This window comes from Glycine max, chromosome 15 (assembly GCF_000004515.6).
Source record: "Glycine max cultivar Williams 82 chromosome 15, Glycine_max_v4.0, whole genome shotgun sequence".
Lineage (NCBI taxonomy): Eukaryota > Viridiplantae > Streptophyta > Magnoliopsida > Fabales > Fabaceae > Glycine > Glycine max.
In genome coordinates, this window is record NC_038251.2 from 47,609,972 (window position 1) to 47,627,716 (window position 17,745).

The 17,745-nt window shown below is 33.7% G+C and overlaps 2 protein-coding genes across 2 annotated transcripts; one reads left to right on the forward strand and one right to left on the reverse strand.

Annotated features, from left to right (window-relative positions):
- Positions 1 to 2,563: 2,563 nt before the first annotated feature.
- Positions 2,564 to 3,052, reverse strand: LOC121173561 (secreted RxLR effector protein 161-like). Its single transcript, XM_041009625.1, has one exon. The coding sequence runs from the start codon at positions 3,050 to 3,052 to the stop codon at positions 2,564 to 2,566; it is 489 nt and encodes a 162-aa protein (XP_040865559.1).
- Positions 3,053 to 14,562: 11,510 nt separating this feature from the next.
- Positions 14,563 to 16,138, forward strand: LOC106796192 (catechol O-methyltransferase domain-containing protein 1-like). The gene is made up of 5 exons (XM_014767773.1): positions 14,563 to 14,620; positions 15,281 to 15,405; positions 15,539 to 15,606; positions 15,680 to 15,716; positions 16,061 to 16,138. Exons 1-5 carry the CDS (start codon positions 14,563 to 14,565, stop codon positions 16,136 to 16,138), a joined length of 366 nt encoding a protein of 121 aa, XP_014623259.1.
- The last annotated feature ends 1,607 nt before the right edge of the window (positions 16,139 to 17,745 follow it).

The following is a 17,745-nucleotide window of genomic DNA, read 5'->3' on the forward strand; positions in this document are numbered from 1 at the left end:
TATTATCAAGCAAGTCAGAGACCTAGCATGACCATAGATCCACCTCCACTCCTTAGATTTCCATGAACCCGGGTGTAAGGCCCCTTTTTACTCAAACCCGTGGGTGCTTAAAATGCGGTGTAAAAAATGTGAAAAAGACATCATTTATTATTTTTACACAGTTCTAAAAACGCACACACAAAGTTTCATAATTCCACTATTTCCTAAAAATAGGCCTAACTCACTTAAAAAAGTTCCCAGTGGAGTCGCCAACTGTCGCAACCTAACCTTTTGCGGGAGGGCGACGCGAGGGCTCACGGGTGCATCTTCCATGGGAGAAAAATGCACGAAGTCGCCACCAACGTTTATTGAGAGGAAAACGTTAGAAAAACCAAAGGAAACCGGTCATAAAGAATATTCCAGATTCGGGAGCTATGTTTACGCTTGAGGAAGGTATTAGCACCTCTCACGTTTGTCCCAAAGGACAACAACCTTAGATTTAGAATTGTGTGAAATCATGTATCTTAAACTTTTGTCTCTTTTTATTTTTTTGAGGTCGACAAAAGCGGGGCTTTTGCTCTTACGTATCCTCCATCAAAGAGGAAATCGGACCTACGTAGTTCTCGCGAAAAGCAGTAAAGTGATGTGTTGATTTTATGCTTTTGAATGGTCCATGTTAACCGATAAAAGCAAAGAGGACCGTTTAAGGCGTTGGACCTTAAAACGGTTTTCAATGATTTTTGCAGACAAAGCTTGATTTGTGAGTTGATTTTAGCCTTAGTTTCACTTTGGTTATTAGTCAATTCATTCAAGGAAACTTCCAAAGAAAAATGTCCGATCGATTTTTTTTTATTATTTTATTTAAAGATATTTTGATTATTTTATTATTATTTTGCCCTTTTTTGGTTTAACCGAGGTTATAGCGTGAACGATCGGTTAGATTTTGTTTTAACAGTGATTAAACGAGATTACAACGCAAATGATCGGTTGAACTTCATTTCATCATTTATTAGGCGAGAAAACGACTTAAACGATCGGTTAAAACTCGTTAAAAATGAAAGAAAAGAAACTAAAATTGAACGAAATAAAGATCAAAGCCAAAAAAAAACAAGAAATGAATTAAAAGTCTCGGATTTGGAAACTTACCCGTTGAAGAACGAAGAACGGATGAAGAACGGTGAAGAACAGAGGAAAACCTTCACGGATTTGCTTACGGAAACATCTCGAAAGCGTTACAGAAGCACCTTGGCTTGGAATTTCTTCACGAAAATAATTTTTTTCACCCAAAACAACTGAAATGTATAGCCAAGGGGATCAGGGACCCTTAGAACAACCCATTTTTGCCTTTTTATAAGAAAAAGGGGGAGGAGGTTGCCGCCCAAGCGAGCTGGGTTGCTTCCTCCAGAAGCAATCCAGCTTCGAAAAACACTCAGGAATGCCCAATTCAAAATTTCAAAATTTCTATTTGCACCCCCCCCCCCATTTATATAAGTTCACCCCCTTCTTTCGTAATTTACAAAAAAGTTACGGAAGCCTATAGGACTTGATTTTCTTCTCTTTTTTTTTCTCTTCCTTCTCACCCATATCAAGTGAAATATGCTTATTTAGGATTATGGGAATTTTACGGAAGCATTACGGGGGTCCCTAAAGCTCTGGAAGCCATTTTTTAACAAAACAGTGGAGGTGGTTGCCACCCAGCTCGCCCAGGCGAGCTAGGTTGCTTCCACCTGAAGCAAGAAAATGCCCAGAAACCTCTAGAAAGGCCCAAATTTGAAAATTGCTACTTGCACCCCCCCCCCCATTTTACTAAATACACCCCCCTTTGCCCTTTTTTTTGCTGATTCTTTTCCCATAACATTACGGAACCTCACGAATTATGTAACGATACTTGTTTTCTTTCCATAATGTCACGAAACTTTATAGATTACGCAACCATCCCCTCTTGAGCTTTTAGAATGTTACGGAACTTTACAGATTGTGCAATAATGATTCCTTTCGACTCCCGACATGTCGCGGAACTTCACGGATTGCTTAACAATGGTTGTCAAGTTCCTTGAAGTGGTCAAGCGAAGGTTGCATGCCATCAAACAATGGTCCCCGAACAAAATTAGGGTATGACACATGTCTATTTCCAACTAGTCCAAACGTTATTCTTTATAGAGATCAATCCAAAATGCAATACAAACATTGCACACAAAATGAACATCAACTTTATTTCTGCAGAAAATCCAAATAATACAAATATCTGAAAAACATAAGATATAAAACATAAATAGGACTCCCACTAAACTAAGGTACTATTAGGAACTACACCCATATGAGTAGTGTGCTCATGAAAAACTCTAGGTACCAAACTTTTAGTAAGTGGGTCAGCTAGCATGGAATCAGTCCCTATATGTTCTATGCAAATCTGCTTATTTTGAACTCTTTCCTTCATAACCAGAAACTTGATGTCAATGAATTTTGACTTGGTTGTACTCCTATTGTTGTTGGAGTAAAGAACTGCAGATTTATTGTCACAATAGATTTTCAATGGTCTTTCAATGCCATCAACCACACGCAAACTAGTGACAAAGTTTCACAGTCATATCCCGTGATTAGATGCCTCAAAACAAGCAATGAACTTCGCAGCCATGATTGAAGAAGCTACAAGAGTCTGTTTAGCAGACTTCCAAGAGATAGCTCCTCCAGCCAACATATATATGTATCCAGAAGTGGAGCATTTGTTGTCTTGACATCCAGCAAAATCAGAGTCTGAGTACCCGATGATCTCCAAATTGTCAGACTTCTGATAAGTGAGCATGTAGCCTTTTGTTCTCTTCAAGTAATGCATTACGCGTTTCACTGCCTTCCAATGCTGAAATCCAGGATCACTCAAGTATTTGCCGAGAACTCCTACGAAAAATGCTATGTCGGGACGAGTACAAACTTGAGCATACATCAAACTTCCTACTACTGACGCATAGGGGATCTTCTGCATCTCAGTTCTTTCAAGGTCACTATTGGGGCATTGTTTGAGACTGAATTTGTCTCTTTTAGCTATAGGGGTATCTCCTGGTTTACTATCTTTCATGCCAAATCTATCAAGTACTTTATCGATATAGCTCCCTTGTGACAACCTTAGGATACCTAGAGAGCGATCTCATAGTATCTTAATACCTAACACAAAAAAAGCTTTCCCCAAGATCTTTCATTTCGAAATTTTTCGTTAGAAATATCTTGGTCTCCTGTAAGAAGCCTATATCTCTGCTAGCAACCAGTATATCATCGACATATAATACCAAGAATATGTATTTACTCCCACTGAACTTATGATATACACAATCATCAACTACATTTGCCTCGAAACCATATGAGGTAATGACTTGATGGAACTTGTAATATCATTGACGGGAAGCCTGTTTGAGATCATAGATGGATTTCTTTAGTTTGCATACCACGGACTTTGAGTCACCCAACACAAAGTTTTCTGGTTGCACCATATAAATCGTTTCTTCAATGTCACCATTTAGAAACGCAGTCTTGACATCCATCTGATGTAGCTCTAAGTCAAAATGAGCTACCAGTTCCATTATAGTTCTAAAGGAATCCTTGGAAGATACTGGAGAAAAGGTTTCTTTATAGTCAATGCCTTCCTTCTGAGTAAAGCCTGTAGCAACTAGACGAGCCTTATATCTCTTGATATTACCCTCTGAATCCTTCTTGGTTTTAAATATCCATTTACAACCAATAGGTTTCACACCTTTAGGCAATTCGACTAGATCCCATACTTCATTGTCATTCATAGACTTCATCTCATCTTTCATGGCGTCAATCCATTTTTGAGAGTTAGAACTGCGCATAGCTTGACAGAAGTTGATTGGATCATCCTCTGTTAAACCAACACCATCCTCATGTTCTTGGAGAAATATAATATAATCATTTGAGATTGCACTTCTCCTCTCTCTAATGGATCTCCTTAATGGCACTTTTTGAGGTTGTTGAGGTTTCTCTAAAGGTATTTGAGGGAGAACCTCATTGTTGTCTTATTCTGGAACAATGTCAATAGTTTGAACATTGTTTTCTATTGCTGGAGTTGTGTCTTGAACAGTAATAGGTACGAGGACTTGATCACTATAAGTAACAGGTTCTTCCTCAAAGACAACATTCCTTATGTTCTCTTCCTTCCCAAACTCAACTTCCTCAAGAAATCTCGCATTTCCCATCTTGAAAAAGGATCTTAAGGTGGGATTGTAAAATTTATAGCCCCGAAATCGTTCAGCATAGCCAACAAAATAGCAGCTAATTGTTCTTGAGTCCAGCTTTCTTTCATATGGCCTATAAGGTCGTGCCTCAACTGAACAACCCCAAATGTGCAAATGTTTAATGCTTGGCCTTTTACCAATCCAAAGTTCATAAGGGGTTTTATTAACTGTTTTACTTGGCACCCTATTAAGGATGTAAATTGCAGTCTTTAAGGCTTCTCCTCAAAGTGACTATGGCAAAGAGGAATGACTAATCATACTTCTCACCATATCCTTAAGAGTTCGGTTTCTTCGTTCTGCTACACCATTCATGCTGGGTTTGCCCGGCATAGTGTATTGTGGAACAATTCCACACTCTTTGAGGAAAAGTGCAAAAGGTCCTGGACGTTGTTCTCCTGATCCATCATATCTGCCATAGTACTCACCACCACGGTCAGATTTGACAACCTTATTTTCTTTCCAAGTTGAAGTTCAACCTCAGCCTTGAAAGTCTTAAAAACGTCTAGGGATTGAGATTTCTCATGTATCAAGTATAGGTAACCGTATCTAGAGTAGTCATCTATGAACATAATGAAATATTGTTGTCCATTCCAAGAAGTTGTAGGAAAAGGACCACAAATGTCTTTTTACACTAGTTCTAAGATGTCTTTAGCTCTTTCGACACCTAATTTCCTTATGTTTGTTCGTTTTCTCTTTATTTGCAGTATTTCATTATAGGAAATAACAACATCAAGCATGTAAAGATTATCAATTAAAGAACCAGAACCAACCATATTTGAATTTTGGTAGAGACTAACTTTATTATTTCCAAATGAACAAGAAAATCCGAATTTTTCCATACTAGAAATAGAAATCAAATTCCGTCTAAAAGACGGTACAACAAAAGTCTCAAATAAATCAAAATAAAATCCAGTTTTTAATTGTAATCTAAAAGTTCCAATAGCTTCCACTACAACCTTCTTGCCATCACCCACAAAGATGAATCTTTCATCATCACTTGGTAGTCGGCTCCACAGGCAACCCTGCATAGTCATACTTATGTGAGTAGTAGCACCAGAATCTACCCACCAAGTATCTTTAGGTACAAAAGTCAAATTAACTTCTGAACAAACTAGAGTAAGAAATTTACCTTTCTTCACACGCCATGCGGCATACTTGGGACACTCTTTCTTCATGTGTCCCAACTTCTTGCAGAAGTAACAGGTAAATTTCTCATCCTTATTTTGCTTCTTTTGCTGAGAAGTCCCTTCCGCAACACCCTTAGTCTTCTTCCTTTTCTTATTTTGAGAGGTCGAAGTCAAGTGAGCACTTTCAGTCCTATCTCTCTGCAGCCTCTCCTCCTCTTGCACACAGTGAGATATAAGCTCATTGAGGGACCATTTGTCCTTCTGAGTGTTATAGCTCACTTTGAATTGCCCAAAGTGTGCAGGAAGCGAGATCAAAACCAAGTGCATGAGCAAGTCTTCACCAAGCTCTAACTTAAGTGACTTGAGTTTTGATGCGAGATTGGACATCTCCATAATGTACTCCCTTATGTTTCCTTTGCCTTTATACTTCATGGAGATGAGTTTGGCCAAAAGGTTACTTGTCTCCGCCTTTTCATTTTTGGTAAAGTATTGCTCAATTTCGTCAAGGAATTTCTTTGCACTTTGACCCTCAGAAATAGAGCTCCGAAACACCTCTAGAATAGAGCGCTTCGTAATCATAAGACACATTCGGTTGGACCAATCCCACTTCTCAATTTTTACCTCATTAGAGGTTTTCGGAGTGGAAATGGGTCGTTCCGTACTCAATGCCAAGTCCAAATCCATACAGCCAAGAACAATTTCTACGGCTTCCTTCTATACCTTAAAATTTGTCCCATTCAGCATTGGGATAGAATTCACTTGGGCAGTAATATTTGTAGCACTGGTAATATTAACCAAACAGAGAATAAAAAAAATGCATGTTCACAAATAATCAAGCAAGTCATATAAAGTATATATAACAAGACATGCAAGTATTTCCTATAACAGATCCATCACAAGATACCTAACACAACATTAATTCTAATCTTTGGACAGAGAAATTAATTTGTAATTGGTACTCTCAACGCAATGATCAAATATTGACAATTAGTTCTGACAAATAATAGCTTTTCTTTGGACCGACTATTATTCTCATGAAAAGAAAAAACTTAATAATTGTCACATATTTATCATCGCATGCATGTTATTATTTGGCCAAATTGTGTCTTCCTTTGGGCCGAGCACAATTCACATAAATAATTTCATACTAACATCCATGAAATTTAATTAAATCAATTTACACAATAGAGGTTACTTTGGCAACATAATGGTTCAACCAATTTAATTAAAATTATTGGACACACAATCGAAAGGAAAGGATCTGTAATGGTTAAATTTGCACTCAATTGTGATAGCAGTAAATGTTTGAAAAACAACATCATGGTAAACTAATTATGCACCCGAAACAAACATACCATGGTACCATCACAAATTATACTAACCACATGAATATCATGAATTATCAGTTTATCACTGTTTCATAAAAACAGTTGGCCAAAAAATAATAATAAATTATTCATATAAGACAAAAGACCATTGTCTTATTAATGATTCATATAAACAAAAATATATATTTATGAAATTGTGTCACGTACTAAATGCTAATGCCGGATACGTAGAACCTTTATCCCAAATAGAAAAATATGCTAGCAAACACGACACAAACAAAAAAAAATGTACAACCCTTTAAATCAAATGCAGAGGCCTTTTATTAATTCGTAAGAAGAGAAAAACTTTATGGCCATAACACATAAATTTAGGAGTTTTACAATTTTATTGATCAAAATAGTTTCTCCCCAAAATAAAATTAGGATTCATATAACCAAAAAAAAATCTAGATATAATACATATCAAACAACAGCTTTAAATCTCAATAATCTAATAGTAATGGTGGCTCTGATACTACTTGTTGGGAATTTTCAATAAACCTTATAAAATACCAAATGAGCACCAAAACACATTACGTTAGATTATCAAGAGGTTTTAAGGAATACCTGGATCCATGGAACTTGATTAACACATAGCAGAATCTGAAAGTGGTCACGAACAATTGGTTTAATGACCTTCCTCAACCAAATCACCTTCTTCCTTATGGGACTTTCGTTTTCTCTTTAGATGGGGAGAGGAGAAATTGTTTGTTGATTTGGTATATTGGGGACCATAATCATGCCTTATGTTTTAAATCTATTAGGGTTCTCATTATCTCATAATGGGCCAAACTGGTTTCCGCTCATTAAGCCCATATCAATTATCTGTTGGCAGTCTAATGGGTTCACTTAAATATATCACTTTATATTGAACCCATTTAAATGTATATAACTAATATAAATGTTATAATATAATATGTAGCCCATATTAATTAATTAGGAATTATAAAATTCCTAACAGTTGATTCGTTCATATTAATCAATAGTTTATGAATATCTTTCTACACATTTGCCAAAGACTAAACTTAAAACAACTTAGCACATTAAACATAAAGATCATAAAGACAGGAGCCCAAATTAATTGTCCACGAAGTGAAGGAGTAACTAAAACCAGAAACCTTAACACCATAGCAACTAAAAGCTTTTACATGCATGTGCACACCATATTTACTATACTTCGATCAACTGATGCATTCTATTTGATTGAAAAGATAATGTATGCTACTCTTCTAATATAGTCTACAACTATAAAAAATAATCGAATCGGAAATATTGCTTAAGTCATTCAAATCAAGTCATTTTGAATCTCAACATTAGTATCATGCATCTATATGTGTGAAATACAAGCAGAAATACACATGGTAATGCATAACACAACAAAACATTAAAAGAAAACATGCTTTATAAAGCCAACCAAGGTACAAATGTATACATTTTTTGTGAAACAATTTCAAATTTATAAAACATATATAACCGAATAAAAAAACATGATGGAATAATCTGACCACATGCACAACACGGACCACACATTATTTTAGAAAACAAGTGGTAAGGAAAAATAATAAAGCACTGTTAATAAAACCGTGGGTGCACTAAGATACCAACGGAGTCATGACAAAAGGAACACACACAGATTTTGAATATTAGAAAACTCAAATTATAGGGCATTTCACCAAACATACAGCTGCAATCCATCTGGCAAAAAAAAGAGTAGATAATGCAACTTGCAGACAAAAAATAAATAAAAGAAAAATGTTTTTCTCTTTGTCATTTACAGAAAAGAAAAAAGAGACACCTGGGTCAATTTTACAGAATAAAAATGCATATTGAAAGGTAGAACAGAGAAAAAAAACATGAGACTATAAATTAGAGAGAAAACATGAGTGAGAAAAACAAAGAAAAAAAATTATGGGTAATGAATTTCAAATCCTCCCCAATATTTGTTAACGCACACTATTGGTGTAGCTTCGGCCTTGTGATCGGGACTTGCTGCACCAGCAATCTATGCATCCTAAATGGTGTATTCTCTAGGATCAGCGAGAGGCTCCAACATGTGGACAGAAGAGAGGGATTTAGTGAAGAAGGCAATATTGTGGTGGTGTAGAGGTGGCAGCCCAATGGCAGAGTGGGATCGATGAAGAAAGGGAGAAGGAAGCTTCCTAGAATGAAAAATGGAAATGCAGAAATGAGGTGAGGTTGCTCTACATGCAGTTGGAATTGAAACACAAAAATCAGCTGGGGATGTAATAAAAACGCAAAAATGATATCTGGTTGGTGTTGCATGTTAACGTGCAAAAGCTTCCTTGCCCGACGATGCGACCTCATAGGTATGGAGGTGCAGAGGTAGGTACCTCTGACTTAGGAAGAAATCGTAATTGTGATTTTTCAAATTTGAAATTAAAAAAAAAAAAAGCCTAGAGTAAAGCAAAGTTAAAAGCACGTTCACAAACGAAGGATGATTATTTTATTGCCAAAAAATATGTGAGAACATGTGTGCTAAGTGGTCATTCTTTTATTATAGTATGTAGATTTCATCAACATAAAATATAATTTTATTCTAGAACATGGTCAACAACGTACAAGGTCATTTTGTTCTATATAGATAGACAAATTAAAAAAAATGGAAATCTTCTAAATACCAGTTTGTTGAAAGGGTGAGGAACTCTTGTTATGCGAGAGCATGTGGACCCCATGCCACGTGTAAATCCCAGGTACCTATTCCACCATTTGGAGCACATCAATCCATATATAACTCCTATGGTCAAATTAAACATCACACATTTGAAGACTCCAAAAAATAGATCCAAAAACAGTCTTATATATTTAAAATAAAAATATCTCTTCTATACATATATATATATATATATATATATATATATATATATATATATATATATATATATATATATATATATTAGTGATTTAAAAGATGATATATAGAATACATATCTTTTAATTATTTTAATATAGCATAATGTCAATTACAAGCATATATACTTGAAATAAATAGAGACGATCGATGATGAGATTTTGCTTACAGTCTAACACATTATCCAAGTCATATGAAAAGTTTTGCCCTCCGTGCCAATAAACAGCTTCAAAATAGACAAAACATAACAATTAAAATCAATGCAAACAATCTCATCACATAAAATTGAAGAAACTCTTTGCAAACAAAGTTTAGATTTTCTTATGTGACATTATACTAACTAGTGAAAATTTAGCCCTTAATTTAAATCTACAGAGAGATCGAGAATTTAAATAATAGAAGAAAAAAAATTATGGAGATTTGATGGTATGGACATTTTCACTCAAAAGAATCTAAGTAAAAATTATACGAGACCTTCATTCCCCAATGCATACCTTCATGAAAACCAAAGAAAATAAAGAGTGAAGTAGTAATATAATCAAACTACTTCATAAAATGCCAAGTAGTTCTGTTGCAAAAATGTGTCCTTACTTACTTTTCAATAATTAGAAAGTGCTTGAATAACAATTAAAAATTTAATTTGGATACAATGAAAAGTTTATGTAGTATAATAAATTTAACAATGCACAATGATACTAATTTGGTGAGTAAGTCTAGAGAAAGTTTAGTTAATTGTTCTTCTGAATTTGAAAATATTACTTGAAATACACAAATAGTCTCATGAATGGATGGGCTTCCACAATGCTAAGAAATAAGAGTAAAAACATCACTACTTTACCACAATGACGATGATGATCTCCTGTCTTGTATTATATTATTGCATGCAACTTATTCTTTATCATTGCATATTTTAATTTATTTTCTTTCATTACAAAATGAAAGGTTGAGAAGAGTTTCTTTTTTTAACACATTACTAGTTAGCTTTTGTAGTTGATCTAAGTTGCGTTTACATAGCAAAAAAAAGTTTAGAGAATACATTGGAAGACTCTTGAGCCTTTGTTCTCAATGATCAAGTTGGTAATATCAGAGAGAAGGTCTTGATGCTTTCTTCAATAATTGACAATCCATTTCAGAATACAACGGTTTTTCTAAATATATGATAGAGGCTTCACATCAATAATGTGAACTTATCATTTGCTAAAAGTATTAGGATTCCATGCATGAAAAATTATCACCATATACATCTTGGATACATGTAGCCATTTGCATTTGACTTTTTGCTTAAAAAACTAATTTTCTGTCAAGATGTCCCATATGTGCAATATAATCTTGCCAAAGAAAAATCATATTTTTGTTATATTTTGTTTTCAAAAAGAAAATTTCATATATAATATTATGCATAAATTAATATGGAGATTGTTGTGTTTATCTTCTTTTTTTTTTCAAATTCTTGTATGTTGAGTAGAATGAATGAATGGCTAGAGATCAATTGGTCATAGGAAAAAGTCAAATGTATTATGATAAAAATCCTAAGGACATTAAACATGACTTTACTTAGCCTAAAGATCCAATTTTGCACACTAAATAAACATGGAGATATACTCACTTCTAGAAGTTCTATATGCAAGTTTATTATTTCTATTTTAATTTATTGTCCAAAATTCAGTCTTCAACATCAGCAAAGTCATGTTTACATCTTTAGGATTTTTATCATAGTATATTTGACTTTTTCCGATTAAGTCATAGATCTTGAGCCATTCTCTTTTTTATTTAGCATGAAAGATTTTGAAAAATCAAAAAATAATTAAACACAATCTCCATATAGATTCATGCATAATATTTTATACGAAAGTTTCTATTTGCATATAAGCTAAAAAGAAAAATATGAATAATCGGAATAAAAGCTTTTATATATACTATGCAAAAATAGGCACGAAGTGCCTAACTGTCTTTTATGGTTTTTTTAATAAACAAAGATAATGAACTGTTTAAGTTTAGGTAGTTACAAAAATAAAATAATAATTTATAAAAACAATTATAAAGACAAAATAATAATTTATAAATATAATTATAAAAAATGAGATAAAAATATGTTCACCAAGACATCCTATAACTATACATTATTATTTAATTATGAATCGTTTGTTTCACTTGCATATAATGAATTACCTTAAAAATTATAACAATAATTTTTAATTAATCAATAGTATACAATGTTTTAATATATATATATATATATATATATAAATTAAAATAAGAAAATATCACAAGTTGGACCTACTTGAGTTTAATGGAGTACATGCCATATGTGGTGATAGATGTGACAGCTTTGAAAGTGTAAGAATGTAAGTAGCTTTGATTTTTTTAATTTCCAACTATTTTACAGGCTGACTATAAACACTGGCTAGTGGCTGAAATTGGACTGCCTCCGTTGGAAGAATGGAGAGAGAATATGATAAACAATGCTTTAAGAACTTTATTGGAATGAATGAAAAGTACAGAGATGAATGGGATGATATTTATTGGGATGCCATCATTCATAGTGCTCCGGCTGCAGAAAAATAAAGATGTACATTTTCCCTGCGAGATATTTCCTTTGATTCTTCAATAAATGGGCATATTAGTGAGAATCAATCATTGAGTTTAAGTTAAGTGCTACAAGTGTGAGAAATCTTAGTTTTTTTAAAATTGTTATAGTATTATATGAAGTATTCATCATTTTATTCACAATATATATATATATATATATATATATATATATAAATTATTAAAAAAATATTTTTATTTATCATAAAGTATATTAGTTAAATATTTACTCATTTTTCACGTAAGTATATGTATTCGTTGATTTATTAATAATATAAGTCATATTTCTTATAGGAAAATTATCTTTTAAATTGAGAGCAGTGTCATCAAATATAATTACTACTTAAATACTATAAAAAATTTATTTTTTTTAAAAAAATTATAATATTATTAATTAAAATTAAATTACTTATTATTTCTATTGGTGTTTATAAATTAATTAATTTTATATAAAAAAATTATAGGAATTAATTGTTGATTTAGGTTGTCTCAAGAATATAGTTTGAAATATTTAAAAATTGAAATTGAAATAGGTTAACTCAAGAACTTGAAACTGAAAAAGAACTAAAGAAAAGAGTGAAAAGAAAAACTTGAACGGTGAGGGCTTGGATTTTCTCGAAAATAAAATGGAAAGAAAACGATTAAGAAAAGAAAAGAAAATTAAAGGAGTTGCAAAAAATTTCAGGTGGGTGGTAGTACTTTTATAGCATGTTAGAATTTATGGTTCAAAAGTGAGAATTGAGAGAAAAGAGTATAAAGCTGAAAAATAGGCTTGTATTAAAAATGAGAAAGGTTTAGTACAAATGGATTATAGCAAGCTTCACGCATTCACTCATACAGTCAAGATCTGGCGGCTAATTTTTTATTTTATTTTATTAATGAAATAAAGTTGAGGAATGCAGGAAATTCAATTTCATTTTTATGAAGATGGGAAAGGTAGGCAAGAATAAAGACACCGATCCCAACTAAGTTGGCACTGGTAACTGGGTACAGCACCGCAAGACCTCTGAAATAAGATTAATAAAAAAACAAGAGTCATACAAAACTCAAAACTATGGGGGACCAAATCAAACCCATGAAGTGAAATAAACTCAAAACTATACCTATCACTTAGATCTTCATCTTTGGCATATTTTCTCTCTTCTTTTACCAACGAGGACAGAGTTTGAGGGAAGGAGAGTTAGTGAAAAAAGAAGAAGAGGGCAAAGCCATCATGTCAAATCTGGAAAAAGCAACCATGAAAAAAAGGAGGAAGGGGAGTGGATCTTAGATCTGAAAAAAGAAACCATGTTGAGGGCGAAGCTGTATCTCTCGACGGTGGCATCGATAGGGAGAAGATCAAGTGGTTGTCCTCGGAGTCGCAATTGTCAGAGAAGAACTCTTTGGCCAAAGATGGGAGGACATGGAGTGGATCTGAAAAAGTCTAGAGTACAATAAAACGACGTCATTTTCTTTGTTTTTTTTTTAAGAAAAATAATCCAACCTATATAAATAGTAGCACCACAGGTTACACGTAGAATGACATATTACACTTCTTCGTGTCTAGTAAGATGAGGGAGCTAATAACTTAGTAAATATCATCCTCAATTGTTCTCGTCGAGGTGCTTGACACTAACGTAGTTTTGTTGATGACATGTCAGAGTGTAAGAAAAGTACACTACTAGAAAAATGATTTTTTACGACGTTGGTATAACATCGGTTAATGAAAAATAGTCTTAGAAAGAAATGGGATGATATTTCTGTAAATAAATACAATCATTCTACAACGGTTTTGCAAAAACCGTCTTAGAATGGTTTTCATTCCACGACAGTTTTTTGAAAACCATCTTAGTAGAAGGCTAACCATGTTTCTTTCTAAGACGGTTTTTTTTATAAAAAAAAAACCATCTTAGAAGATTGTCTGTTATTTTTTAATATTTGAACATGTGTCCCTCTAGCTACTCTCTCACACTCTCTAGTTAGAATGTGTATTCTCACTCTCCAAAGACCAAACCCTAAACAAACTTTGAAACCCACTTTCTTCCTCCCAAAGTCTTCATCGTTGCTACAATGGCGGAGCTAAAACTCTCTAAGAGTCGCGATCTGACCCACATAGAGCGCATAAAGCACTAGCACATTCGCAACCTTGGCCTAGACTCCTCCCTAGAGTCGTGTGCCGTCTTGGATGGCATGGTCGGGCAAACCGCACAATTGTCTTGGTCGGCTAGCCCGGCACCGGCAAGACCGCCATCGCCATGGACAAGGCCAAGTCACCAGGACACGGAGGGCTTTTGATTTGGACTTGGAATGAGGAGTGGTGAATTCATGACGGAGGTCTCCCAATCGGCGATGCCGTCACAGAGGGAGTGGCGACAGAGGACAATGGGGGATATCCCAAGAAGAAGAGCACAATGAAGCTTAGTAGGATAAACGGCCAAAAGAGGAGCTTGGTGATCAATAATGAGAACCGTATTCGGTGAATGCTCATTCGTTTATCCACCATTGTCGATTCTCGAACAGAGAAAAGAAGAAAGGCATAAAATAGATAGGTGGTATGATGCATGTCGGTAGCCTCTTTCTAAGTACAGTTATGGGTTTTGTTTCATTTTGGATATCAGATATTAACACACCTCAACTATTATGGTAATTTCTCTTACCAGTTCACTCCCAATGTAAATTCCATGTTTTTTTTTAGGTTAGGTTAGGCACTTCTTATCCTGTTATCCAAAGAGAAAAAATGCATCGGAAAAAGAAGATAAAGATAAAGTAAAAGCGTGCTTTGAAAAAGGGGGAGTCAATCTCAAACCAGGAAGCACCATTTTGGGATTGGGATGCGGTTGATCTAGGATAGGATAGGATAGGATTGATTGTTGCATGTTCCAATCGCATCTGATTCGCTTTTCTTTCTTTTGGTTTGTATTTATTTGCAAGAACTTATGGCCTAATTTTCCTAGTCAAATAATAAATAAAAACTTAAATAAGTAGTGTGATTCTGATTGTCTTTTCTTCTTCATGATAAATAGGGTAGTACTGGGCAAGTTGGTCAAAGAAATGGTCAAAGGGAAGCTAGTGGTAAGCTTCTCTTCCATTATGTAATGAGGTAGTATTATATTGTTAATTTGACCCAAGGATACTCATCACTAGCCATAGCATTAGTTCTGCCAGAATCAAGTCGTTTAGTTGCTTGTGAAAGACATGCCAAATCTCTTGATGTTGCCAAGAAGTATTATCAGCTAGCTGGTGTTTCACATAAGGTATATGTTGCTTATATGCTTTTGATTTGAAAAGGTTCTAAATTTTTTTTTCTCTTTGGAATATATCGGCTCATTTTATATTATAATTATGCACTGCCTATATTTTCTGATGTTTTTACATAATTGACTCTAGGTAGATGTAAAACTTGGACTTGCAATGGATTCTCTTGAATCTTTAATTCTAAATGGTGAAAGAGGAAGGTATGTGGATTTTCTCATTTTCAACATCACAATGATAAATTATTTGATATTCACATTTTGTTGTTGTGGATAGGAACTCTTCCACATTCAGAAGGTTGAAATTGTTATTGGTTAGTCTGTTATTGGGTATTATAGAGTTTGTCTTTGTTTCCTTAGCAAAAAAACTTCATTGTAATGTAAAACCTTCTAACTAGTTTGGCATTGCAAGATAGTTGATGCAAAGAATTAAAATCTTTGGAAAAATGAATGTCAACTTGATAGTATTCAAGAGTTAATAACATCTTTGCATGCCTACTATGTATCGTTTGGCATTTTGAGATGCAATTAATGGCATCGTTGTTTCATTTATTTAATTCCTTAGTAATAGTATGTACAAGCACGTTTAGCCAAATAAATGAAGATTAATGCAATTCCTTCATTACTAAGTGAGCAACCATTGCTCTTTTGTATGTAGCTTCTGGAATATATACAAGTTGATCTCAATTACGCCTGGATGAATGTCACAACCAAGGAAGATGGTGAGAACAAATGACAAAAAGGAAAAGGTTCCTGGTAGAGAGGATTATTAGACCAGGTGTTCTCTTTGTCCATCTCTGATATTCTTAATCAAAATCTATATCAAAATCAGGTTCAATCATCCCACTCATCAAAAGTTTTTCTATAGTCTTTGGATTTTTTTTTATGCTATCCTGTCTTTTCAAATTAAATGAGTGCTTAATTTTTTTCTATTTTTTATTTATTTTATTGAATGTTTGATGAGATGTTTTTCTTTCAAGGCTTACAGAACACTGATCCTAACCCTACAGAAAAGTGGTGGGTTGCAATGGGTCATAGGCATGAAAAACTATTCTAATAACGACATTGGTTTTAGCGTAAACTATCTTTGAAGATCAACAATTCTAAAATGATTTTTACTTGAAAATCGTCTTAGAAAAAAATGTTTTTTTATTTTTTAAAAACCTTTTTTTAAGACGGTTTACTTAAAAAACCGTTGTAGATATAATCTTCAAAGACGGTTCAAAATCATCTTTGTAAGGCCCTTAGAACTGACGTTGAAAATCCATTATTTTTAGTAGTTGCAAAATACGCTATATTTTAAATTTTGACTCTTTTCAATTCAGAAAACAAACATTTGGAAACCTACATTGTAATATATCGAACTAGCTTGTTATTCATTTTTATGTTAGGCTATGCTTGTTCGTTTATTTTACCACAATAAGGTTTTAGTACCAAATATAATTTATTATGTGAGATGAGTTTTAAACTACCAAATTAGTACCATGGTATACATGGTTTGAGAAAAACTAGACTTGACTCTCAAGCAAAGTCTCATATTTAAATGTTGTAGATGAAACATAAAAATTAACCTTATAGAAAGTGGTCAATTTCACAATGAAGATTAATTATAACCAAGTTAGTGGATACTTCACATCTATAACACATTGACAACAAAAAACTCTATCAAATTAGTATTGAAATTAAAACAACACACGGTTGGTCAGTTGTTAAACAAGCCAAATTTTTAGAGTAAAGGGCAACACTAAAACTCTACAAAATCAATTATTGAAAAATGTGTTAATTATAAGTTATAACCTCTAGGGGTGATGATGAGTCCAAATCAATCCAATAACCTGAAGGATTCAAACGAATTGATGAAGGAGAAATCCAAATTGTATTGATTTGGTTCATATTGAAAGATTGCAAATTCAATAATTTTGGTTCGGGTTTTATCTTGACTTAAACTTGATGGAGATCATGGAAAGTCTTCAAGGAAAAAATGAAGAGCTTAGAAGAGAAGAATCTCTAACTGGGCAAGGAGGCCCAACAATAAGGGCAAGAACTAAGAAAAAAAATAGGAGTTGCTTGACAAAGAGATCAACACCTACAAGCTTAGGCTTAAATTGAGAAAGAAGAACCTAAGATGCATTTGATTTGAGGAGAATAATTATGTATCTAACTGTTGTTTTTAGTTAATAACAGCAGGCAGAAATATTAAAGAATGAAAGGGAGCATAAAGAAAGAAATTGAGACTGCAAAGGCTTGTTTTATTCTGATATGAAGCAACGTATTTAAAAACATGGAAAAGATAGTAACTGCTAACAAAAAGATAACACCACTAACAGATCATGCCTAGAGAAT